This window comes from Protopterus annectens, chromosome 8.part0 (genome assembly GCF_019279795.1).
Source record: "Protopterus annectens isolate FY-2018-M chromosome 8.part0, PAN1.0, whole genome shotgun sequence".
Classification (NCBI taxonomy): Eukaryota; Metazoa; Chordata; order Ceratodontiformes; family Protopteridae; genus Protopterus; species Protopterus annectens.
Genome location: NC_056741.1, coordinates 422,825,390 through 422,852,155, shown reverse-complemented (window position 1 = coordinate 422,852,155; position 26,766 = coordinate 422,825,390). Strand labels below are relative to the sequence as shown.

The 26,766-nt window shown below is 37.4% G+C and overlaps 1 protein-coding gene across 1 annotated transcript in view; it reads left to right on the top strand.

Annotated features, from left to right (window-relative positions):
• The window catches only part of LOC122808243, a 163,554-nt gene that overhangs the window by 42,814 nt on the left and 93,974 nt on the right, over positions 1-26,766 (top strand). Inside the window, exons 4-5 of the mRNA XM_044079206.1 lie at positions 6,232-6,340; positions 26,357-26,578. Coding sequence (XP_043935141.1) covers positions 6,232-6,340; positions 26,357-26,578 — 331 coding nt within the window. The remainder of the gene's footprint in view (positions 1-6,231; positions 6,341-26,356; positions 26,579-26,766) is intronic.

Sequence of the window (26,766 nt, the reverse complement as noted above, 5' to 3'; positions counted from 1 at the left end):
GGATATTCATGAATACGAGCTCTATTGTGCAGATGTTTAGTGAATTCAAACAATTAACACTTGACACAGGAGGTTTATAAAGACAAGAATGTGCAGCTGACAGTAATTAGTCACTGGTGAAATGATTTCTGAGAATCTGTTCTCCATTAGCAAACTTTTCAGGTTTATCACAAGAGTGTCTGTTGTAATCAGAATGTACCACATTATACAATAGTTTCATAGGTAAGTATTAGGCTAGATGCAATGGTAGGGCATTTTAAGCCTAGCTAATTCCATTTTTGTGCTCAAAATAAACTATCCCATTTAGTTATAGATTGAATTTACCCATCTCATGGTTGATAATTATATATATATATATATATATATATATATATATATATATATATATATATATTACCCCTAATATGAATAACTGGGATCATAACATAGATCATTTGAGGGGAACCATGCATGGGGTAAAGCATTTCGGAGTTCCTTCTGTCCATTAGTAGAACAGGTGAACTTTCTGGGGTACATTTTCTGTTTCCCATCCATAGATCTAAGTTGCACTTGAAAATGGACAGAGATGAACATTATTTTATGTAGGTGGGGAGTCTGTTTCACAGCAGCAGTATCCATTGTGAAATAGAGCTGTCCCTCCAAACCATTCTGTTGATGTTGCACAATAGGTTTAGATCCCTAGACCAAGTATTTCTGATGCTATTTGACTTGCTGATGTGCAGTAAATCCATCACTAATGGGTCAGGGAATGCCTTGTATGCCAAACACAGGTCACCTCTTAGCAGTCTGTAGGATACCAAGTATTGTAACATGGCTTTGAGTCAGTTCATGTAAGACATGTTTAGGCCTTGTATCCTTTTAGCAAGGTACCTCTATGGGTGTTCCAGTTGTTGCATATGTCTGGAAAGATACATGCCAAAGTTGGCATTATATTCAATGATTGGCCTAATGAGGGCTGTGTAAATGGGGACAGTGATATCCCTAAATCTAGACACAATCCTTTTGTTTATAAGCTGTGCAGTATAAAAGGACATTCTCACAACAATAGACACATGTTGGTCAAACGTTAGGTCGCTGGTCCCGATAAGATCCCAAATCTCAAACAACCGACTCAAGTCTTAGGGATGTATTGTCAGTGTGGTAGTTCCTCGGGGCAGATTACTTCAAAATGGATACAATAATGCATTTTTTAGCATTTAGTTTCAGACCATGATTTTGACACCAGTTATTTATGGCACACCTTCGTAGAGGATGGCTAAGTCATTTGGGGATTCAATGACTTGCTCCTAGCTTACTGTCATCTGCAAACTTAGTCAGCCAGAGCCCTTTGGAACTGGATTTTACTTAAAAAAAGTAGAAGCCAAACAGAAAAGGTTGAATGAATGAACCACAAGCTGAAATTGAGGAAACAAGTATTTTACTATATAAAAGACTAAGTAAAAAAATATACAAAACTAAGCGCTTTCGTAAGACACACTGACCAAACTTCATCAGATAGAAAAGGTCCCAGCACAGAAGTGTAACTGACTACACTGGTGACTGGTCTCTTTGTGGAGGTAACTTCCCCTATTTTGATTATCTGTGGCCTATCTGTGAGCCAGTTGTCAATCCAGTGAGCGCATAGGAGTTTATTCCCAGTTTATTTAGCTTTACTACAATTCCTGTGTGGATAACTGTGTCAAAAGCTTTGGCCAGGTTGAGGTATATAATGTGTACCATTTTGTCTTCATCCGTTGCTTTGGTGACATTTTCAAAAAAAATCCACTAAGTTGAGCAAACATGACCTGCCTTTGATGAATCCAGACTGAGATGGGTCCAGAGTTTAGAGGTTCCCTATGTCCTGACTGATTAATTCCATAAGTCTTTCCATATGGATCTGTAATTGCCTGGGTCTGTGAAAGGTCCTCCCTTATGCAGGGGAATGTCTGTAGCTGTTCTTCATTCGCTTGGTACAAAACCTGCATGAAAGCTGAGATTGAACAATATTGTTAGGGGTGTAGTTAAATCATGCTTTGTGCTATTTAAGATGCATCCAGGGATATTGTCTGGACCCATCAATGCAGTACTTTTAGCATTTGATAGCACTTTTAGGACCTGTTCTTGTTTGATAGCTGGAAGTGAGCCAGTTTCAGCTATATCTTGAGAGACAGATGGAGGGAAGAGTGGAATAAAATTAGAGCTAACTTTATCAGCCAGTAGGTTCATTGTATCTTCATCCTCATTGTAGGTAACATCATTCAAACCAACTACATGCACTGCTGCACTGTGCTTTTGAGATTACAAACATAACTGAAAAATGCCTTGTGATTGCCTTTGGCTTGAGTAGCTATTTTAGCCTCAAATTTGGCTTTTGCATATTTTATTAAGTTCCTAAGTTGTTAGTTTATTTCATTGACAAGGGCTCTAACATTCCCAAATTACTCTTCTTACTTTTTCTTTTATTATAAAGTATATTGATATTATGGTTTTACCATGTAGGTTTGTTTCTGGGGTTTGCCTTGCACTTATTCCTATAGTATAGTGTGATGGTGTACATTTCTGCATAATCACTGGTGTTAACTGGGCTTGGTGGGAATTTGAAGCTTGCCAATGTATCACTTAGGAGTAGGTAGTTTGTCTTAAAGAAATTTCTACAGGTACCTTAGGTGGAAGGGATCTCTGGTTTCACTTTTATTTTGAAGGAGACTGTGTCAGACCTAACAAATGATGAAGATACACAAGGGATGGTGCAAGATGCTCCCATATTTGTAAGGACAAGTTCCAAGATGTTACTTTCCCTAGTGGGTACCCTGACTAATTGTTCCAGGGCATTTGCATTGACAAAATCCAGGAATCTCTTTGCTTGTGCACTGTTGGTGGTGTAGGTTTCCCAGTCAATAGCTAGATAATTTAGATCACCTAGGAAAATGGTTTGGACTTTAATACTGAATAATTCTGTTTCCTGTAGATAGGTGTTGTGGCATTCTTGTGTCATAAAGGGAGTTATATAGCTAACTAATACAAGGTATGGGATCTTTCTGATGGTTATCGGACATGAGGAAGCTCTAGTGCATCCCACTCCTTTACCAGCCTTGATGTGAGTCTCTTTGGATGTAGATTGATACATCTCCACCTTTTTTCTCCTCCTCCACAATAGCTAGTCTAAATGTTCTGTTCTTTTTCTTGAGTTAGTTCTGTTATTCTTCCTGGTGGGTACAACTGCCTCTATGCAGTATTAACATGCTTGTATAGGGTTTCTGTGAACAGTTCTGTGTAGGCAACAGTGTTCTCAGGGTTTATGGGGGCTTGAAATTTTGCCAGGTTATCACTTAATAGTAGGAAGTTAGCCTTTCAGTAGTTCCTGAACATTCCAGGGTTAGCTGGAATTCCAGGATTTATTTTTACTTCAAAGGAGACCTTTTTGTCATCTGACCTTACCAGAAAAGACATTACACTAGGGGGGTGCACAGCATTTTCTCATATTAGTGAGGACCAGATCCAGTATGTTTGAATGCCTGGTTGGTATATTAACAAACTGGTCCAGGGAGTTTGTGTTTATGAAATCCAGGAATCTCTGCCTATGCATGTTTACTATCATATATAATTCCCAGTTAATAGTGGGGTAATGAAAGTCACCCATAAATACCGAATTGAGTTGGATGGTGAGTGTTTCCAATACGTTTAAATACATGTTATGGGCTTTCTGGGTCATAAAGGGTAACCTATAGCTTGCAAGGAAGTGGTATGGGATTTTGCCTATGGTGATTTGAACATGGAGAAGCTCGACTGCATTGACCAGCCTTGAGATATATTTATTTTTGATGTAAATTGAGACACCTCCACCTTTAGACCCTGTCTGTGTAGTAGCTAGTCTAAATGTGTGGAAGGCATTATAGCCTTATACTGCCAGTGTGCTCTCCATGGCTTTAAACCATGCCTCAGTGATCACACAAATGTCAGCATTCTCTAGGGTGAGGAGAGCTTGTAGGATGAGGAGCTTTTTGTTTAGACTCCCAGCACTACCCAATAACACCTTTAGATTTTCTGGGTTTTGAAGTGGAAGGCATTACAGCCCTGCACAGCCGGAGTACCCTCCACTATTTTAAAGCATGTCTCAGTCACCAAATAGATGTCAGTGTCTTCCAGGATTTATGGGTTCATAGGCAAATACTAGGCTAAGAGTCTGCAGACTATCACAAGCCTAGCCAATAACCAGAGGTGAGAAACAAGGGTTCCTATCAGAAGAGCGAACACTTAAATTAGCGAATGCTCTTATATCAAACTTTAAAACGTGAAACCTGAAAATGTCAAAGGCATGGCATATCGATTTTTTCCCAGGGAAAAAAATCAATGGACCGTTCTCCAGACTTTGCTGTTTTATCCACTGTGGTGTGATCTCAGAGTTAGTATAATTAAGTTGGGGGGGGGGTGAAGGCCCCGCACTTTATTTTGCCTGTACATTGTTTTTTTTGTTTACTTGTTTTTTTGGATCAGTGAATTTTTTTCCCTGGGAAAAAATTTGCTGATCTGTTCCTTCAACTTTTTAAGGTTTTGCATTTTTAAGTTCGATAAAAGAGCGTTCGCTATTTTTAGCATTCGATCTTGTGATATAGACACGAGAAACAAACCCTGTACCTTGTATCTGTGAGGTAAAGACTGTAACAATTATGTCAAACCTACAGCTTGTATGGAATGGAGTTTCTTGTTCTGGCTCCTTGTACTGATCAGTAACATCTTCATATTTTCCTTTGCTTGTTTCATTATATTGATAAGTGTATCAGGTTTTGAACATGGAACAGTTGTTTTTCATAACCTTTTATTGTTGAGCTAAGATTGTGTCTAGAGCTCAGCAGGTAGTATGCTTGTCTTTGGTGCAGAAGACTGTGGGTGGAGGGTACTGTACTCCTTAGTGTGCCATTTTTTCACAAACAGCACCAGAATTACCCATTCTAAAGATTTAAACCTTGCCTGCGATATAAATAGGGCCTGCTGAATATACAAGTATGTATCCCAGATACAACTTCTTCTCTGGAGCAGGGTCCCCATCCATGTGAAGCAGAGATCCTCCCTCACCCAATTCAAGTGTAACTTGGACAATTGGATGGGGAACAGGTAATTCATCCCTGGTTTGACATCTATGTCTCTAATGGACACAGGCAGTCTGTAAATTGTTTATTTCCCAGACCCCTGCTTGTTAATGTTTCATCTCCCAAGCCTCTGCTTATAATTATCAAGGATGTGAGAACGTGTCAGAGATTCGGGATGCATGGCTAGGCTTAAAAAAGGCCCTTGTGGTCATTAGCCCAATAAACACCTATGACCCTGTGAGTGTATGAACCAATGAGTCTACCTTTAGCATACTTTGGTAACACACGTCATGTTTGCCACAGAAATATAAAATCTCTTGTCATGCCTGTACACTGTTTACTGTTTGAAATCAGGCTTAAAGAGCAGCTGCAAACACTATATAGGTGTATCAAACTGCGTGCAGGATGTGTTTCTAAACTGAGAGCGAGTCCTGTTTGTCAAAACCAATTCAGTCAGCAAACTATCAGTTTAATGATAGAATATACCAAAAGTTTTTCTTTTGGTGGCAAAGCCCCTCATCTCCCATGAGGAGAGGTTTACCCATACAAATCCCTTTGTTCTGAAATTGCTGTATCTGGGGGCACTCTCCTACTGCAGGGGTCTTGAAGTAGTGTGGCATAGTTAAGGATGATACACAAATCCACAGCAGCTCGAGAGAACAGTGTGGAACTGTGCAGAAAGGAAAACATATTTTTCTAATAGAAAGAGAATGGAGTTTTCTTTCTAGAAAACTACTTTTGCTAAATCCCTTTAGTTAATTGAGACTCACTCATTCTTATTTTATCAAAGTGAATGGCTGCCTATTCCGTATCTGACATTCAAGAGGCAATGTCAGATTAGTTTTTATAATGAAAGCTATAATTAAAGATTTTAAGCAACCGTTAGCACTATTAGCCTCGAAAGCTATTTTAGTTGTATCTGAGTGATTTAAAAACACAAAAGTAACAAGTTACTGTAAATGCTACCAGCAATACATTTTTATTAAATAACTATACAAAGAAAATATTGGAAATCTAAAATTGTGTTTTGTTAAACCAGTTACTGGAGGAATGTCAACTTAGTCTTTGTGCTACAAAGAATAAAGCAATTCTGGTTGAAACTTGTATTGGTAAATTTGCAATAATTAATTCTATCTAATTTAATTTCTTTGCCTTAAACCTTTAGGCTTGGAGCATTGAATTGTTTCTATGGTACAGTCACAAACATCACTGCCAATGGAACTGAACTTTATTTAAAGCAACTAAAGAACTGTCAAAATGCAGCTGCTAAAAAGGTAGAGTATAACTTCAACTTTTACTAAACCATAACTACTCATTCCAAAGCAGTTTGATATGTTGTTGCTTAAATCAGAAGAAAATGTATATCAATATTTTTTTCTAGAAAGAGCCACTTGTGCTGGCAGCTTTCATGAACTGGAGCATACTGTATTTCTGATATTGAAATAATGTCATGGTAGGACACAGTATTGTTGTGAACCATTTCTTGATCCATTAAGCTGTATTTAGTGTTATCCCTACAGTAAAATATTGTGAGCATAACTATTAATGCAGAGGTTTTAACAAATAAATTTCTAAAGCAGCACCAGCATCCGTAGAATCTTCCTTGTTTCCTTTGTACACGATAATCTTAATTTTCACCACACTCAATGCCACATTCAAACTGGCTCCGGAGAAAAGCACTTCACAAGAAAAATGTTTGACATTAGGCAGCATGTCCACGTTTTAGTGAAAGCATTGCCTATGTAGTCAGTCTTGTCATAATTATATATTTCAATACGTTTTCTTTTCCCCTTAAATAAAAATTTTAATTTCTATTTCCTCCCTCATTTGACAGGTAATAAGCCTCTTCTAACTATGGTGACAGTGACGCATAAAGAAATAGTTTTATTCCTTTCCTTCTGATAGGCAAGGCAAATAGATATTAACTCTGCAATAAAAATACACATTGCAATTTAAACACGAAAACAATACAAGGAATACAGACTGAGAATTATGCCTTTCCCAACAGCAGTGTATTCATTTCAAGGAGTCTGAATGTTGTGATGAATACATGCATCCAAACCCATTGTTCTAAAAGGCATGCTATAACATTACATACATGTGGTTGTCTGACATGTTTGGTTTACTATCCTGCTGCGGAGATATAGTGAATGGAATGCAGCCTTGTATTTTTTGGGAGATAACAATAATTTCATCAGGGCCTGTGGCTTCTTCTCCTCCTATGTGTGGAAGAACAAGTGCTTTGTTTTTTTGACTGACACAGACAAACAACTGGTGTCAGAGCCATGGACTAAAACTAAATGCCAACAAATGCATAATAGTTTCCTTTGGGAAGTCATCCACCCCTGATAGCTATTATATTGACAACACTCCCCTTAGAGAAGACCCAGTGGTCAGAGATTTAGGGACACACATCAATAGTAATCTAGCCTTTGAACATCATGTGTCTACAGCAGTGAGGAAATCATTCTATGTTGCGCAACTTATAACTAAAGGTATGGCATCTAAGACCAAGGAAGTGATTGTTCCATTGTATTCAGCATTCATCAGACATATCACTGAGTACACTTCCCCTTTGTATGCACCTAACCAGGCATATCCAACAATTGGAATATCAACAGAGGTTCCACACTAAAAGAATACAGGGCTTAAGTAAAATGTCCTATGCAGACCATCTCAAGGCTCTAGCTCTGTATTCTGTCTCCTACAGGCTTTTGAGGGGAGATCTATGCCTGACATACAGGGCATTTTCAGACCTTACTCTGATGGACCTCCTGCATATCTGCAAAACAAACACCAGAATTACCCATTCTAAAGACTTAAGCCTTGCCTGTGATATAAATAGGACCTGGTGGAGAGATAGGTATGTATCCCAGCGATTGCCCTGTCTCTGGAACAGGCTCCCCATCCATGTGAAGCAGAGTTCCTCCCTAATCCAATTCTAGTGCAGCCTGGACAACTGGATGGGGAACAGGAAGTTCATCCCTGTTTTGGCATTTATGTCTCTAATGGACACAGGCAACCTGTACATGGTTTATCTCCCAGGCCCTGGCTTGTAAATATTTAATCTCCCAAGCCCCTGCTTACACTTATCAAAGGTATCAAAACTTGTCAGAGATTTGGGAAGCATGGCTAGGCTTAAAAAGGCCCTTGTGGTCATTACCCTGGTAAACACCTATGAACCTATGAGCCTATGAACCTATAATCCATTCATGAACAATTAAGGGAAAGATGCATCATCCTGCAAGACGAGGCTATCGGTACTGCTCTTGTATATCCACAGTTGACATAGCAGTCTACAGTGACAAATAAATTATATCTCTTTGTGTAAGTTATCTTGCCTTTTTATAGGGTATAAACTGATCCATTGTACCATGATCATTTGTCAAATGGATTATAGTATTTGACAAGAATGTAAATATATACCCAATACTACACAACAGGATAAAATGCAGAGTAATTCTTGCCAGTTATTCACACTATGCATTTGATCAGTAGGAATGCCAGCTCTCTAAGAAAGCAATATGAGCATTAATTACACAGTGTACAGAACATTGCAATTATGCTTTGAACTAGGAAAATACACGATTATTAAGCATTTTGCTGAGAACAGAAAGGTGCTTAGCAATCACCTTTCAAGCCATTAGATACTTAATTGGCAGAGTAAAATATCTAACAGGTATTAAAGCTGTTAGTTTTCCAGAGCAATACCAGTGCTGCCCACTCTCTGTGCGGCAATGTTGATTTTTGTATGGCTTTATACATTACCAGCATTCAGAAATGAAAACTGAAAGGTGATGAAGGGTTAACACCCGAAAGCGCTCATCCATTTTATCTGTTTGTTTGTTCAAGAAAGGATTTTTAAATAAATACCTGTGGTACGTAGCTGTGTTCTGCTATTGATTATTTGTTTTCATAGCCTGGTGGTATCGTTTGGCAGAACTTAAGCCAACACCGAGCATTTGTTTGGGACAGAAATGAAAACTGCTACTGCATTTTCAATCAAAACAGAAGCTTATTAGCACTCTGGTGTAAACTGTAGCAGCTGTTTGTTACAGATGTAGCAGTTTGCTGCAGTTTAAATAAAAAGACAGAGAGCTTTTTTTTTCTTTTTTTTTCCTTTCTTTTTTAGTCAATAAGGGATCTGGTGGAGCATGAGTACACTTCTCAACTCTTTCTCGAGGAGTACAGAGAGAGAGAGAGAGAGAGAAAGAGAGAGAGAGAGAATTTATGTTCTCAACATACAGCACCACTACATCTCTACTCAGGGTCACGATTTCTCAAAAAAAAAAAAAATGACAGTTTGTCATGACTTCAGCAGTGTCCTCCAAAATCATTCTGAGCATTTATTCACCTTCAAAACTCAAAGACTTCATACAAGTATTTTTTCATGAAGAAAACCTGCTGAAATGTGACCACTGGAACTGACAGTTTGGGTCTATATTACTTACTCGAACTGTCAAAATGTCGAGTACCCTTCCATCGACAGCTAAGTGTCAAATGTCCTCTTCAGCGAATGGGCACATCATCGATTTCTTACCAAGGGAAAGAAATCAGTAGCCCAAATACGAATGACACAATTTAACAAACACTGTGCCCTGCCACACCCCCATACTAAATATACTAACTCCGAGATCGCACCACTGCGGGAAAAAGGACAGATTTCAAACAGCCAACTGGTTTATTTCCCTTGGAAAGAAATGAATGATGTGGCCGTTTGCTGAAGAGGACGTTTGACACTTAGGTGTCAATGGAAGAGTACTCGACATTCTGACAGTTTGACTAAGTAATATAGACCCAACAATTTCACTATTTAACTTTTATAGAACCCACATCTACATTCTTGTCAAATATATAGAAAACAGAATAATATCTTTTACCAAAGGGATGGATTCTGTTTTTACCCTGGCAGTCGTATCCTGCTGAAGAATATTTCATACTTTCAACTTAATTGATTGAGTGAGATACATAAACAGTAATGTGTCCTGCAAATCCATTACCAAAGTAGTGCATAGTTCAAAGCCAAGTGTCAAAGATGAAGAAATGGTAGGTATAAAAGAAAGGAAATAGAAAAGAATGGTGCATGCAAATAGGCTTAATATGCTTTAGATGCGTGCATAAGTAGTGAAGCATGTCGAAGGCATTACATCATATGTGCCAAATTGCAGAGCACACAGCTTTGCTATCTGATTTTACAACTAATGCATGAAATGGACTGCAGCTTTGTGATCATCATTAACATGGCCACCATAGCAGATGTGCAGTGGGTACTGTCAACAACATATATGCACACAACACTAGCCAAAGCAGATGTGAAGAAAAAAACTTATAAAGGATGGATCTGAAAACACTGTGCCTAATGGAAGTGTGACATATACATGGTCAGGGAGTTGTAGGGCACCAGGGGAAGACCAGAGCCATGGCAGATGAGGATGTGCACTACAGTATCTTTACTGATAATAGGTATATTTCAAATGACTATGGAAGACACAGCTTGAACAGCATAAGCCTTGGCCTTTGCTTTCCATTGCATTTATTTCACAGCAGAATGTGACAGCAAGCCTATCAAGTCTGTAATTCACAATCTGTCTTCTTGCCTATATCCCCATCTTCTCACTCGCCACTTACCTGCCATCTCCCTTTGGAGACATCCATGCATTTTTCACCATCTATGTTTGTAGTCCAATCTGTGGGTACACAACCTTTTTCACTAACTAGCACTTTTGTAGATGTGTGAAGTAGTTGATTTAAAAAATCTCCATCCTGTGACCCCTTCTCACCCTCTGTCCTTCCTTTTCAAGATGATGTCTTCACATCTCCCTGACATGATATTCTGCATGCAAAGAATGCCCCATATCTCTTCCAACCTCTGTTGTAAAGACCTCCAGTGCTTGGGGTCTCTGATCATATAATTTTCCTTCCAACCCACACACCCTTCTAGTGGCATGCACCTCTGCCATCTTGTTGGCTGTTGTCATTGCCCTCCCATTCTGCCTATGGTGCTCTGGTCTAATTGTGAACAATCCCCCTCAATGTTTTTCTCTGCTCTGTTACCATTGGTTCCATGTCACCTAGTTAATACTTCACATCAGGGTTGCTGTTGTCCAAGAGCTGCTCTTGGCAGTTGCCTCCATTGAAACGCAGTGGCTACTTTCCTTCCCACTTGGTCAGCCTCTTCAAATCTTCCTTTCCTTTCCTACTATAGATAACATTCTGCTATCAATGAAAATTATGAAACTATTCTAATTTTCATCAGATATATCTGAAATAAATACATTGTAATGGACCCAGAACTAATTCCAGTATACTCTACTAGTCACTTTTCATTTTTCTGGTATTGTCCCTCTCCCAATGGCAGATTATATTAGGGGCAATTCAGGTAGATGCCAGGGTTCACAGTTCCAAAAGGACCTGTAGATGTATTTATTTATTTATTTAAAGTAAAGAAATACAGCAACAACATACATTTCTTTACCTTAAGCATAAATAAATGAATTGCCAGCACATACCTCAATCTCTTAACACAAAAATTTGGACTAGGCCCAAAATAATGGGGGGGGGGGGCAAAGGCCCATAGGAACATAATTTAAATACTGTACTTATAAACTTAGAAAGTTACTAGAATAACAGGATTTGTGTTAGCATGCATTTTCTGAAGTCTATGAAATCTGAAACTCAAATGTATTTTATTATTTAATCACTTTGGTCCTCAGTGATTTGCCAGAAAACCACAGCTTTTATGAGAAACAGACCAAAAATATTAAACAAAATCTGGGCATTCTGAAAACATCTGGACAGCTGAGATATATGGCCATGACACCCCTATTCAAAGTGGGTTTATATCACATTATCAAAACCACAAAATATAGAATACCTCTTCATCGACCCCTATTTGTCAAATGTAAATCTGTCAAACGATCACTACCGCAAAAATCTTTCCAACAGTAAGTAACATGTTGGCCAACCTACAGACTGCAATAAAAACAGCAACATGTAAAACCACCCCTAATTAAATATACCAACTCTGAGATTGCACTACAGTGGAATAAAGGGCAAATTCCCAATGATGGTCCACTGGTTACTTACCGTGAAAAACAGTTAGTGGAAACTATAGTTCGATGGATTCAGAGTTTGACAAATAGTGGTCAATGAAGAGGTATTCGACTTTTTGATGTAGATCTATTCAAAGCAGCCATAGCTATGATGCAGTGTGGGGAAAGGAGGATAAGGAGGTATACATCTAATAAATCAATTTGAGATCTTTCTGCTGCTTGTCATCCTGTAAATGTTAAAAAGGCAGCAGTATGATCATGACTCATGGTGCAAAAGAGCAGCTGCAGGGGATGTGAAATAAGTTGTTTTTTCTTTTAAATCCTAGTTGACAAACAGATATGGGCAGTTGACAATTTCAGCTTTAAAGGGCTAATTTTGAATGTTCAGCTAAAACAAAATACTCTAAGCTCAACACTTGCCCTACAAAGGGGTTTTACATAAACAGACAGTTACTGCTGTGGGATTACTCAAGGTACATTACAGCAATGTACTTTGTTTTATTTATTTCATTACAATTGGCTATGAGTCCAGACAGCTGAGATGTGCGCAGACAACAAAGTAGCTATAATTGCAGTCTGGGGATGAAAATGGTTGAGTGTTGTCATTTACTCTTTATTCTGGCTTTGCAAGACTAATATGGTTTATGTGAAGCAAGCTGGAATACTTTACAATGGCTACTGTACATGTGAAATACATTGATGTGGCCATAACATTTATCAAAATTAAATGACTGAGGTGAATATAGCTGGATTAATCACCAAAGCAGCTAAAGCTGCTGGATGGGGGTGGCGGTGACTGTCAGTGAATGTAGCATACATTTTTGTAATTTGCCCATTTTAAATATTTATTAATCTGGCTTTTTCAAGACTAGTGCATATTTATGAGAAATAGGTTAGATTACCTTATTGCCACAACAGTGTGTATGTGCTATATGAAACAAATTGGAATACTTTGCTTGGCTATTAGTATTAGTATTATCATTGTGATTATTCACTGCAGTCATTTGAGGTATATACAGCCAACAATGTGTCTAAAATAGTTGAGTATGGGAGCTGTCTCTGAAGGAAAATGACTGCCTGCTGTCCTTTGCTCATTATTCTGACTTTGCAAGCCTAATGTAATTTGTGTAAAACACACTGGAATACTTTACTATGGCTAAATTTGTATCTCAATAGGATATCTAAGGTGCACAAAATTAATAAAGTAGCTACAATGGATGGGTATAGTCATCGATGGAATGTAATAAAAGCAGTTTGAATTGTCTTCTATGGTTGACATATTCTAAAATGGTTAATTTTGTTATTATTGCTTGATACATTTTGTTTTACTTGTTCCTGGAAAATATTCAAGACTACTCAAATTTTACCTTATTATACAATAAACATAACTTAATCTGATTGGTAAATGTAGATTTAAAACATTCAGGAAGGTAAATCCAAAAGAATGTGCGCATTTTGCATGGTTTTAAAAAAGGTTAGGAGCCCATGGTTTGAAAATACCCAGGGCCCAAGATACTCTTACTCCACCAATTATTAACTTCTTTTAAGTAATCCAGTTTTGGAAAGCATTGAAGGATGCTTGTAATTCTGATTTGGATTATGATTTCTTATGTTGCTAGCACTGTAAACTTAAAAAAAAAAAAAAACAGAATAGTCATTCATGCCCTTTGTTATTATAATCATGATTAACTCTTAAGTCTCGGCATGAAAGTTTTCTAAAAGCTGTCATCATTTGAAGTGCGCATTTTGAAATAGTCAGCAATTAGTGTCATCCAGTTTTAAAAAAAATTAATTAATCTTTAAAGTTATGCATACAAATACATTGAATATGGAATTCTACAACCTGAATTACACACATATCTGCAGTTGTTAAAATCTGTATTAAAAAAATTCCAGATTCTTTATTGATTCCTGTTGGCTGTAATGTGTTTGTCATATGTTTCTCATACATTTAATACCAGTGTTCAGGCCCGAGGGCTGTCTAAGAACACTGTCTCATTAAAATCATCATTGTAAACTGCATGTCTCATCCAAGAATCCAGATTCTGTTTAAAAGAAGTGAGGTTATGGGATAATCTTATCGCAGCTGGTATTCACTTCCAGATCCTGGGAATAATTTGAGTTAAAATGTAGTTCTTAGTGTTGTCTTGTGTGTAGTGAATGCAAATTTTAAATGATCATATCTGTGATCTCTTATGTTCTTAGAAGGTAAACATTATATATAGCTTGGAAAATGTCATCATGGTAAATTCTATAGGCATATATTGATTTGTCCTAGTCTATATGTAGTGTAAAAAATAAAGTCTCAAAACCTGGCATCTCTCACTGTACTGTAGGTGTTGTACATTTGGGATTCTCATTGTGAACTCTTTCTGAACAGCTTCCATTAAATTGAGGTGTTTCCTAGTTGTAAATGCAGGCCATGCTGTTATATTCCAGTATAGGATGGTGGAGTGTACGTTTCATAAAGTTGAATTAAGCTATCTGTTAATGTTCTAAAGATTCTACAGTCGGAGAGAGGAGACATTTTCATATACTGTTAAGATAAGTAAATGAAAGGTCTGAAGAAATAATAATTCCCAAATCCTTGTAAATGGTTGTTATATCTAACCTTACAACTTCTCAAATTATGGTATGGATCTGCCAAAATACAATACTTTCCATTTATTTGTACTAAAACTCAAGTTAATGTGCTTTACCCAGGATAACAACTGCAGGGAGATGAGGTATTTGTGAGATATCCCTATTACTGTTGATAATAAATCAAATTTTACAATCATCAGACTACTTAGCATGCCCGCTGTGAGTGTTTAGAGGGCTAGATGATGCTACTCGGTTGAACAAAAATGGGCCCAAGACTGAGCCTTGAGGAACACTACATTTTACAGGTAGGTGTTCAAATGTATGACCTTTTGTTTGGCTGCACTGTGTATGTTCTGACAATTATTTGCCAATCCAGTTACTTAAAAAATGATTAAAGTCATAGTTCCTTAATCCATATAATATAGACTTATAGGAAATGGTGTCAAAAGCTCTGGCAAGATCTATGTAGATAACTGCTACACTTAATGATAAATCCAGTGCCATGGTTACTCATAGAGCTCTACTAGATTGGTTAGAGTAGACGGACCCTGGCTAAACCCGTGTTGATGAAGGTCACAGATCCCAATCATTTGAGCTGTGTACCACCCCTCACTCTGACATAGATAGTAAAATCAATGAAAGAGGAAAGGGGGGAACAAAAAAGGAGTACCTGAACAAACATACCCCTCTTGTTCTACCACCACAGTCACAAACAGTAACATAAATCCCCACTACAAAAGAAAACAGGGGCAGAGGTGAGGGAGGGCATGCATCAGACACTCACAGCAAAGAAACCAGACCACCCCCGATCTAGCCTATAAATAACCTCTCTTTCCCACACCCCCCCCAAACTTTCATAATAACACTGCTTCTCTACCTTTAAACTACTTCCTCACCTTCCATCCTCCCCTCTTTGTGTTAGAAACCATCTCACATAACCTAATGCAATAACTGCTGGGTAAAATTCCAGACAGTGTATATGGACAAATGCATCTGCCTGGCAAACCTTAATTATCAGACACAAGGTAGAACACATCGCACGTGTTGGTTACTTGCATGTGTGATATACATATACATATATATATATATATATATATATATATATATATATATATATATATATACATATATATATACATATACATATATATACATATACATATATATATATATATATATATATATATATATATACATATATATATATATATATATATATATATATATATATATATATATATGCAATCAGTACATGTAAGGTAAAGGAAAGTAATGACAATCATACCAGATCTCACAGACATAATACAGTCTCTGGGAGTCAGATGTGCCCAAATAATCTGCCAAATTTGTGCTTATGTGTATTAATCAACCATCTATAGTCCATGGGTCTACCTTTTTATGATTGTTCAACTCACTGTCATTCCCACCCAAGTGTCAGTATTCACCCTTTACATCACATATAAGATATTTGTTATTTGTGTCTACTTATGTGTACAGTTCTGCTAACATTGCTATATGTATATTGTTTTTATGCATATACGTTTCTCCACCTTCTCTCCATGTTTACCCATGCCCCTCACACACAAAACACAGGAGCTCACCACAAGATAAAGCATCTGCGTACCTCATAGCTGTTGTATTTGCTATCCTTGATTTTGTTGTATTAGTCTTTTCAGTCTTGAACTTAGAGATGTCGACAAAGAATTGTAGGAAGATTGTGCTTTTGAAGTATCTGAATACTGTAATATTTGCATCTGCTGAGAAGGTTACCAATCTATGGTCAGACCTGACTGGGTAAGGGTATACCAGTGGGATAGTGCATAAAGATGTAATATTTGTAAGAAGCAGGTGAAGAACACATGTCCTCTAGTGTGCTCTTTAACTACTGTGTATGATCTAGGGAATTCGTTTATAAAATCAATGAATATTAGTCACAGTCTACATTTAAGTTATAGGTCTCCCAATTTATTAACAGGTAGTTAATGTCTCGCAAGATGGTAGAGTTTTTGTGTATTGGAAGTTCATCCTGTTTACTTAAGATATGGATATGGTTTTGCAAGGTCATCTAGGATGTCTTGTAGCATGCTATGGTCTGATAGTTGTTTTTATTTAGAATCTCAGTAAGTTCTGTTTGTGGGTCTCTGGGAATCTGCCTTGAGGTAATGTGATCTTTAACAAATATGGATATTCCACTACAGTCCCCATTGGGTCTAAAAGCATGGTAGACACAAAACCCTGGTATAAAGGACTTGCTTTTTGCACTTTTAAACCAGATTTCAGTAATAATGCACACATGAATATGCTTCAAATGAAGGCAAGCCTCAAGGTAAGGCAACTTCTTATTTAAACTTCTAGCACTGAACTGTGCTACATTGATACCGTCTGGTGCTTTTTTATGTTTTTTTTAGGTTAGAAGAGCCATTAGCTAGACTCTACGTTAAGGGGCAGCAAAGTCTTTAGCCAATATGCACAAACTCCAGAGTGAGATGTGTACACCATCTTTGACAAAGCAAGTAGGGGTGTGCAGCAGCTTGTCCCATGCTGGCACATTTCATATGTGTATATGCTGTTATGTACACATATGACATGAGATACCGTGATATGGCCATGTCATATTCTTTATGACTTAGTTTTATTCTAATATAAATCTATGATTTGCTTCTGTGCTATTATTATAATGTTTGTCAGTTTTTCATATACGTAATATAATCAACTGATAGGGATATATATATATATATATATATATATATATATATATATATATATATATATATATATATATATTTATATGTTTGAGGGTATGGGATGGCTTGTCAGCATTGTGGAAGATACAGGGTGCTTAGCCCCTGCAAAAAACACTTGTTTTGGGATGTTTGATTTACTTTCCTTTTAAAAGCAGGTTTTGAGGTTGTGTAATTATGATCTGAGGTACAAGTGCTGTTGTCATGACCTTTTTTAGGAGTAGCTGCATAAACTATGAACATTATGCTAATGACATAGGTCATTTTGGTGGGCATGGTGGTTATGTCTACTATATGAGACATGTTGCACATCAGAGCTATTTGCTGCATTGGGTTATAAATGAATGGAGGTTCAACATTAAGTTTATCTGAGGAATAACACTGTATAGGTGAGAGACATTGAAGCGTGTGTGCAACTTATCTAATAAATTAGAAACCTGCTAAAACAAGATAGCCAAACTTGAAACTAACTCATCCAATGTATTCGTCACTGTACTGTACTAAAGAAAATAGAATGGATAGAAATACCCAACTACCTCACCTTTTCCCAGCTATGTTTCACAAATCAACTTATTCACAAACCCCATGCCTGCCCAGCGCTACAAAACATCCTCAAGCATCACTCTGCACCAAGAACTCTGAAATCTAGTAATAAATATTTTTCCACCCCTATATGTTACAACTCTGCAGGAAACTCACTCTGCTCGTCTTTGGAAACAAGAAAATGAAACACCCCACGAACCACCCTAAAATAACACAAAGTTTTAAAATCAAGCTAAAAAACTCCTAACATCCTCCTGACTATGTGTATGCTCTGTTCCTGACTAACCACCTCATTCACTTTCCCATCTCTACTCTCATTCTTACCCACTCATTGTCCATCCCACTGTTCTCCATATGAACACCTTTTCCACTTTCACTAAGCTTTAATTCCTATTCCCAGCTTACCTTCTACCCTATAATAACATACTATCTACTTGTTTAAGTAACATTTCTTTCTCACTATTTTTCTACACCATCATTTTTTTATTCTCTCTTCTAAAAATCCTCCCTTCTTCCAACATTATACTCTGCGTAAATATGTTGCATACATCACTCTATGAAAATACGATTCATGGCTAATTCAGCTCATGCCTAACAGCAACCTTACACAGCTGGCAACACTGTAATTAGAGTACATAATGATGTCTCTTATTTGTTCTCATACAATACATTACTAATCTAAAAATGTATTAATATTCATCAAGCACTGTAAATAATGTTTCTCATACTCTACCAATCACAGTGTTAGCTATTTTATTGTTTTTTTCACTATTTGTGTCAGTGCAACATGATATTGTAAATATTTGTTCAAGGAGCTTTTCTTCCTGGGCCTCTGCTGAAAATGGGACTGCAAGCTCAGTTGGACTCTCCAGGTAAACATATGGCTATAAAAAAGTAAATTAGCCACTTCTTTATAGATTACTTATATTGCTAAATTTGGTCACTGATGTGGGGCATGGATGACAGCAGCATTTTGAGACTTGCTTATTTAAAAGCCTTACTGGTAGTGTCACATTACCATACTGTAATACCTATGTGGTCTTAATAACATCTTGCCTAATGCTGTGATGCTACATAAGCTACAGTAACATCTTGTTCATAGTATGTTGTGATATTACTGAGAAATTGTAAGTCATTGTACTTAATTCAGTCCAAATGGTTTCAGTTTCAGGAACATCCTCTGTGAATCTTGCAATGTATTTTCTATATTACTGGAAAGCTAGACTCGGATCATACCTCTCAAATGTCCAGATTTTAATAGAATGTCCAAATTTTTGCCTCATATTTTTTGCCTGTTCCTTATAAAATTTGCCTTTTTCTGAAAAATCATTGAGGGCTGAAATAACTAGTTAATGAACGACATTTGAGTTTCAGACTCCATTAACATTCAAAAATGTCATGCTAATACAAAACCTATTATTCTATTAAATTTCTGTGTTTGTAAGAGCAATATTTAAAATCTGTCCCTCATTTGGTGTTTCCTCCCACTCATTATTTTTGGCTTTGTCCGGACTTATTCTGCTAAGAAGTTGACAGGTATGACTCAGACTCATAAAATGGAAATAATATACACAGTGCAAAATCATACAGGAAGTGGGCATGCACAGGGTTTGGGCAATTCAAAGACACTAGTTGTGAGAAAGTAAAATGGCCAAGACTATATGATATGTAGTATATGCAAAGTAATGCATAATGGTATGCAAATAAGAAAGCTTGTGTAAGTAAACAGAACATCCAAGAGGCGAAAATGGTAAATTAAAACAGTGATGGATAAAATGGCAGTGATGTACGTCCACATCCACAACCATACTTCAAAGCAGTGATTTACAGGGTGCATGACAATAGTAGTATTAGGCTTAGCAGCAGTAATGACGCTACAACATGTGCTGATAAACTGTCAGGGCAATGTTGCATGTCACAGCCACCCTCTGCAATGAAGATGATACAGGCAGTAACTTACATATCCTTTAAAATTATTAATACCTGGTTTGACCTAGCATGGGTGCTGTCCAGTGCTGCGGAATGACAGAATGATACCACTCTGACTTCATCTGCCAATGAGAGGCAGACAGTCAGGAGATGCAGCCAAACAGAAGCATAGCCATGGTGGGGTAGCAAAGGGACAGCCTTCCCAAGCACAACTATTTAGGGGGCATTATCCGCAGATGCTGACTGGTTGTTAGTATAGTACCAGCTTTTACTTTTTTTTATTTTGCTTGTAAACTTAGCATTGAGGGACAGAACTGGCATTCCTTAGCATACATCTGAAGTGTACAGATTTTCGCAGTATGCCCAGATTTTTGCCTCATATTTTTGGGTTGTTTGTCATAAAATGTGTGGTGTTCTGTCAAATCATTGAAGACTGAAGTTACTAAATAATGGTGGCCATTTCAGTTTCAGACTTCATATCGTTCACAGAATGCATGCTAAAGCATAACCTGTTATTCTAGCAACTTTCTAAGTTTATAAGAGCAATATATAAAATCTGTCTTTATTTTGGGCCTTTGTGCCCTCATTATTTTTGGCTTTGTCCAGATTTCTTACACTATAAAGTTTAGAGGTATGGTTATGAGAAGTAACAAGTAGCATGCCATATCAGGGAAGGAATAAGACCTCTTATTTTGCTTAAGGTCGTGATGCTGCAGCAGGCATCAGATGAACCTGCTACAGCTCTGCGTGTGCACATGTACGTGTGTGTGTGTGTGTGTGTGTGTGTGTGTGTGTGTGTGTGTGTGTGTGTGTGTGTGTGTGTGTGTGTGTGTGTGTGATTGCAGTTGTGTTTTTCTTTCTCAAATGCTGCCTACAACCTTTGCTTAACAATACTTAATTTGATTTCCAGCTACTGTTTTCCATACAGCAATCTGTGTAAGTGTGTGTGCATGTATGTGAGAGAGCAAGTGTGTGCTTGTGTGTGCCTGAGTGTGTCAATAAGACTGTCTCTGTCTATGTCTATGTCTGTGTGTTGTACAGCATTACAGTGTGCCAATGTATGCATAGCTACTACACAAAAGTAGTTGATGCCATATTCACATTAGTCCCCACCAGTTACTACATTTGATTGTAGGTCACTGTTGTCCTCTGTGAGTGTCTCTAAGAAGTGGATTGATGGTTCCTCTGCTGAAGGTGCACAGGGAGTGCAACCTGTGGCAACCTGGCAGAAGGTAAGCAGATAGATGCCGAGACATGTAGATGACTGGATGTCTTCACTGGTAACATGGAGCATCTTGTACAGTGAATTAGGAAGCTACTCAACTGGTGAACCCTGGATATTAGCCCTAAGGGGATTAACCAGTCCATGTAATTGGCTTCCCAGCTGTGTAATGTTGTCCTATGGGCTGACTTGGCTGTCACTCAGTGCAGTATCTCATCCTATCCTCATCTGTGTCACCCCTCCATTTTGCATCTTAACCAAGTTTTGTTTATTATCAAGCTCTCTCCACCACCACTTGTCTACACCCTGCATGCATTTATCTAGTGTCCACCCCACCCATTTGTATGTACACTACTTCTGTCTGTGAATATGCTCCATGTTTGTTTGTCCACACCCACTACCTGTCCTTCTCCCCTCTATCCCACCCAAAGCCATCTCTCGATACTTTCCCCATCTGCACTTGTTTTATTAATGAATAGGCCACTGTAACCCCACAAAAAATACCTGTCATCTCTCTACCATCCATCTGAGATTGGCTAACTTCTGTTTCCCCCCTGTTTATTGTACTCCCATTTCATTAAGCCAAAATGGTGATTAACAAAGTTATCTTCTTCCCAGATTTGAAGGGCCATCATGGTACCCCATGTACTACAAGTTTGCTATGCATCTTTCTGATGTCAGACAGATGCATAGCAAGCTTTGTTATGCACCTAGGACAGCTACTATGATTAGGTCTCACTCTGCAGCTCAAACCAGTAAAACACTTTACTGACCTGTATTTTTTTCTTTGTGTATAAATTATAGTGCATTGGGGCAGCTAATTCTTCATATACTAAAAAGAATTATGACTATGACTCCAATCATAACTATTTGTTATTTAGTTCTGTAAATAGATTCAAGAAATTCATCTCTCAAGCAAGAAGTTCACTTCTCAAGTTTCACTCTGAAGGTGAATTTCTTGCGATTGATTACTTGATAATGATACTCTGTTTTATAGCTACATTGTTAAGAATGAACCTTAGTATAATAAAGTTTTTTTCTCTAATTCGGAGTGCAATTAACATGCTCCATATATTACACAATCTTTATATAGTCTCACATGAAGGTTATGTGATATGTAACATAAGACATACTTCTGCACCATTATAATATTAAGCTATATGCAGCATTTGATTGCACCCTCTACTATTTTCATATGGTAGCATGAGAGCTTATTATCTTTCCATGTATGTGTGAGGGATGAGTACAGCACATGCATGTAACTGTTCACATGCCTATGTTAATGTGTGGGGTCATAAATATGGAGTGGCATTAGTATGTATGTGTGTATGGATACAGGCTCAGATAGCAGTAGATTTACTTTTCAAATATTTGTCCCTGAATGCATGTTATAGTTCAATAGCAATTTCTGTTTCAAGCATATATGGTTATAGCAGCCCATGTTTATGTAAACCAGCCTGTTGCTAGCATGGTGTACGCTGTTGGGACATACCTCAATGAATGCCTTTTGTCTTTTTAGATCAGAAAGTGTTTTTCATTTGCTTTTAGTAGAGGAGATGCCCATGGTTTTAGATTTTGTTTAAATCACCAGTACTTTACTGTGATGATGTTATTTGTGGGCACTGCACATTATGCATTTCATGAGTATCAGTTAATTCGTGTTTGCAATAGAATGTCAGTGTATCGACCTTGCTTTGTATGATCCATCACTATGGTTTCAATATAGTTCGTGCTGGCTATACTAGGCATAAATAGTTTTGGTTTGCTGTTTATGGTAGTTTTTTTCTCCCAACCCATTTTTTTCAGCTGTAGAAGTACATGGCAGCCCTGGCAATAACCATGTTCTTCTGTACAATAATGCATGCGTTTGCATATATAATTTCCTTTTCTTTTATCCATAGTTTATATAAACATATTTATAGTAATGTTATCAGCACAGTGATGATTTGTCTTTGCATTTTCCTGGGAATTATGCCACTACACACATATTTGGGAGCTTCTTTGGGGATTATTTTTTCCTCTCTCACTGAATTTTGTGTGACTTAGAAGTTGGTGAATATATAAGTTCAGAGTTGTCTGGAAATGCAGGGGGACATGCCTTCTTGCAAAAAAAAATAAAAAAAACACATTTCTTTTGCATACAATGGGCAGATTTAAAGTTTGTAAGACTGAGCCTAAAGCAGATGCCCTATGCTGACCATCTAAAAAAAACACCAGCTATACTTTGTGGCATATCATCTACTCAGAGGCACTCTCTGATTAACATACAAAGCCATGTCAAACCCTGAGCTGTTGGACATGCTCCACTTAAAGAAATCCCAATCCCTCAGAATCACATGCTCCAGGGATCTAAACCTTGTCATCACAATGAACAAAACATACTGGAGAGATAGGTTCCTGACCCAGAGACTCCCCATACTCCGGAATAGACTGCCCATACATGTCAAGCAGAGTGCCTCCTTGGCCCTCTTCAAAAGAAACCTTGACAATTGGATGGAAGATAGGAAATTCACCCCGAGGATCATGTCAGTCGCCCTGCTAGACAGGGGTCCAGGGATGTAAATATTGTGGGAAGAAATATCCACAGAATTCTTATGGCTAGGTTTGTATAGGCCCTAGGGCTGATAGCCTAGTACCAACCTATGAACCTATAAAGTGTGAGGGACTGTGTTGCATTCTTTCACAAGGAAGCTATACATACATAAAAAACAAAAACACCTGAAATAGTAATAAGTGTATTATTCATTATTGCAAGCTTCTTAATCTAGGAAACCACCCATCTGTATGAAGCTATTTTTGGTAATATTCACGCAGAAATTTCTTTTTAAATATAAAGAATACATTTTTTACCTGGAACCTTTACTTAAAGGGCACATTCTCATCTGTTTGATTCTTCAAATTTTATCAGGAAAATTTGTTCTCAGTTAATTTAGAGGAAAAGGATATTAGTAACAATATATGTGGAAAACTTTTAGACAGTATTATCCAATGAATGCAGCATGTCTACTATCAAAAACATTCTGCAGGTTAGTAGGAGAGAAGTGCCCACTACTATTCAGACCATAGTAATTCTGTTAAATATTGTATTGGACAATGCTTTTCTATTTTGAATACAGAAATTTCAAGCAAACCACCAGGGTTAACAAGGTGCTGCAATGTCCCCCAGCTTTGCTAATGCATTGCTTAGAAGATGGGAAGCAGAATTTGTATATTTATTTACTCTTATTGAGATTTACTATGTATTCAAGCCTATAAAAAGAGAGTTTCTTAGACAAGTAGGTCTTCAAGGTTAAAGGTAACTCCTACTTGCACAGAAATCTTTTCAGAAAATCCACTTGAGTCAACAATTAATGATATGCGGGAAACATGCATCCTCTACACATAAAAAAAAAAAAAGAATTGTATCACAACTCATAGGAGCTACAGTTTACTAAAAAACATCAGTAAACTAAGTCCGTACTTCTGTGCAACAGACAATAACACTAAAATAACAGATAATATTCTGGGACTGATAGTTAACATACCAATGCATCTGAGAGTGGCAATTGGTGGAGCAAATGGATAGATACTCCAATTTGCACAGAGAAATTACAAGACAGTTTTTGTAGGGTCATGAAAGCCATTAAAAAGATAATTATCGATAACCAAAAATTCATTCAAGGAAACAGAACACATGACCAATGTTTAGGAATGAACCCAGATTTGTGATCAAGACAGCAAAAAACATTGAATTGTTGTTAAAACACTAGAGACCCTGTGTCAAGACATACACTACATGAGATATGGCATATTTTCCTGCACAAAGTGCAAATCTTGCGACTTTATTAGTAGCAGGAATGCTTATTTTGTATTTCCACCAAATAACTCATAGGTTCAAAATCACCAATTTTTGGCATATTGGGTATATGCCTCTGCACAGCCTACTCCATATTCATGTGGAAAAACCCACAGAAAACTAGGAAAGTGTATTTATTATTGTATGCTATATTATAAACCTTCAGAGCTACAACATTCTGTCTGAACACATTGTGTCCTCAGGATATGTTGCAGGGTTTATGTGTCACATTTTGGAAGTACTACAACTCTCCGCCTATGGTAGGAAATTCACTTCTGTCCTAGTATCTAAGTCTCTCAAGTGGCAAATTCAACTGGACTCTTGAGTTTCCAGGGGCTAAATGAACATTCATCTAGTATGTTCCTATTCAGATTAAGAAACTTCCACACCTTCCAGTTGCCCAGATAAGTCCAATAATCTTTTAGAGTGCTATGTATCTGGCTTCTGTCTGAGTATCTCAGATTGCATTTGTGCCCTTGAGGGTTCTTGATTTAGATTTTCTGTAACGTGCCTTTTAATTATAGACAAGTCTGCAGATACATTTTACTAGAGTTTATCTATTTTTTTTTCATTTCTCAGCTCATCAATGCAACAGAAGAGCTACAGCTCATGTCCCCAAATCTAAGCATGGAGAATATCAGGGAGTAAGGGGTGGACTCCTTCCAATCCAACATGCTGCTCTCCTGTCACAAAGTATAAGGCTGACTTCTTTCACTGTCCCTTGTCTGAATAAATGAGGCACAGCAATAAATGATACATTGTCTCTGTCCAGTTTCCACTTGTTTAAGCATACAGTGTTCCTTTTGTGTATAACAGACACTTTGAGGTCCATCTTATTTCAGTGGCAGCACCTTATTAGATGCATTTGAACATCACTCTATTACATCTCTCAGCCATTAGATTAGTAGCCACCTCTCATGTTGATTCCAGCTCTTAGAACAAATCAAGATAAGGGTGAGAGTCAATGACAGTTAAATAGGGGGTTAATGAAGTCTATTACTGCCATCAGATATAAAATGAGAAATACAAGAAAGAGCACTTTTTATAAAAAATATATCTTATTACTGTTTGAAAAACAAATCTAGGTCATGAAAGGGGAATTCTGGCCTTAATTTGATCAAATGATAAGAGGTTTCTGGTACTGAAGTGTGGACTTATTTACAATTTTATATCAGAAGTACCAACTGTAAAGAACAAAAAAAATAATTAAATAAAAATAAAAAGTAATAGTCTGATTAAATTAAGAAATTAAGCCAAATATAATAAAAAAACATAATATGCAGACAGATGACATAACCAATCTTATGGCTGCTTGAATGCTTTATAGTCACTGTATCAGCTGTGAAGTGCAGATCAGTAATGCAATTCTTTTTCTCTCCCCACAGGTCCAAGATGAGCTCACAAAACAACTGATATCATCAAAACCACCAAGTAAGGAATTGCTTCTGAATCTTGTTTCAATGGGGTCAGCAGTCCCCAGTGATCTCATCTTGAGCCTCAGTGACAAAGAGATCCACAGCAGCATTGAGCAGCTTGGCAGAGAGACTAGCTGGAGACAGAGGGAGAGCAAGACGATTGTGAAGAAGTTTTTAGCTGCAGGTGGCACTGTAAGTATTCTTACTTAGATGCACATTGGTATTGGGAGACACTGTTGGATGCTGGGATATACAACAGAGACTTCAAGATGGAACATGTGAAAGCTTTATTCAAAGAGGTAGTCATGCCACAGAATGCCCCTTAAACTGGGTTAAGACCTAAAATGGTCCTGGGCTTCAGATGTGCAAATGTATGGTCA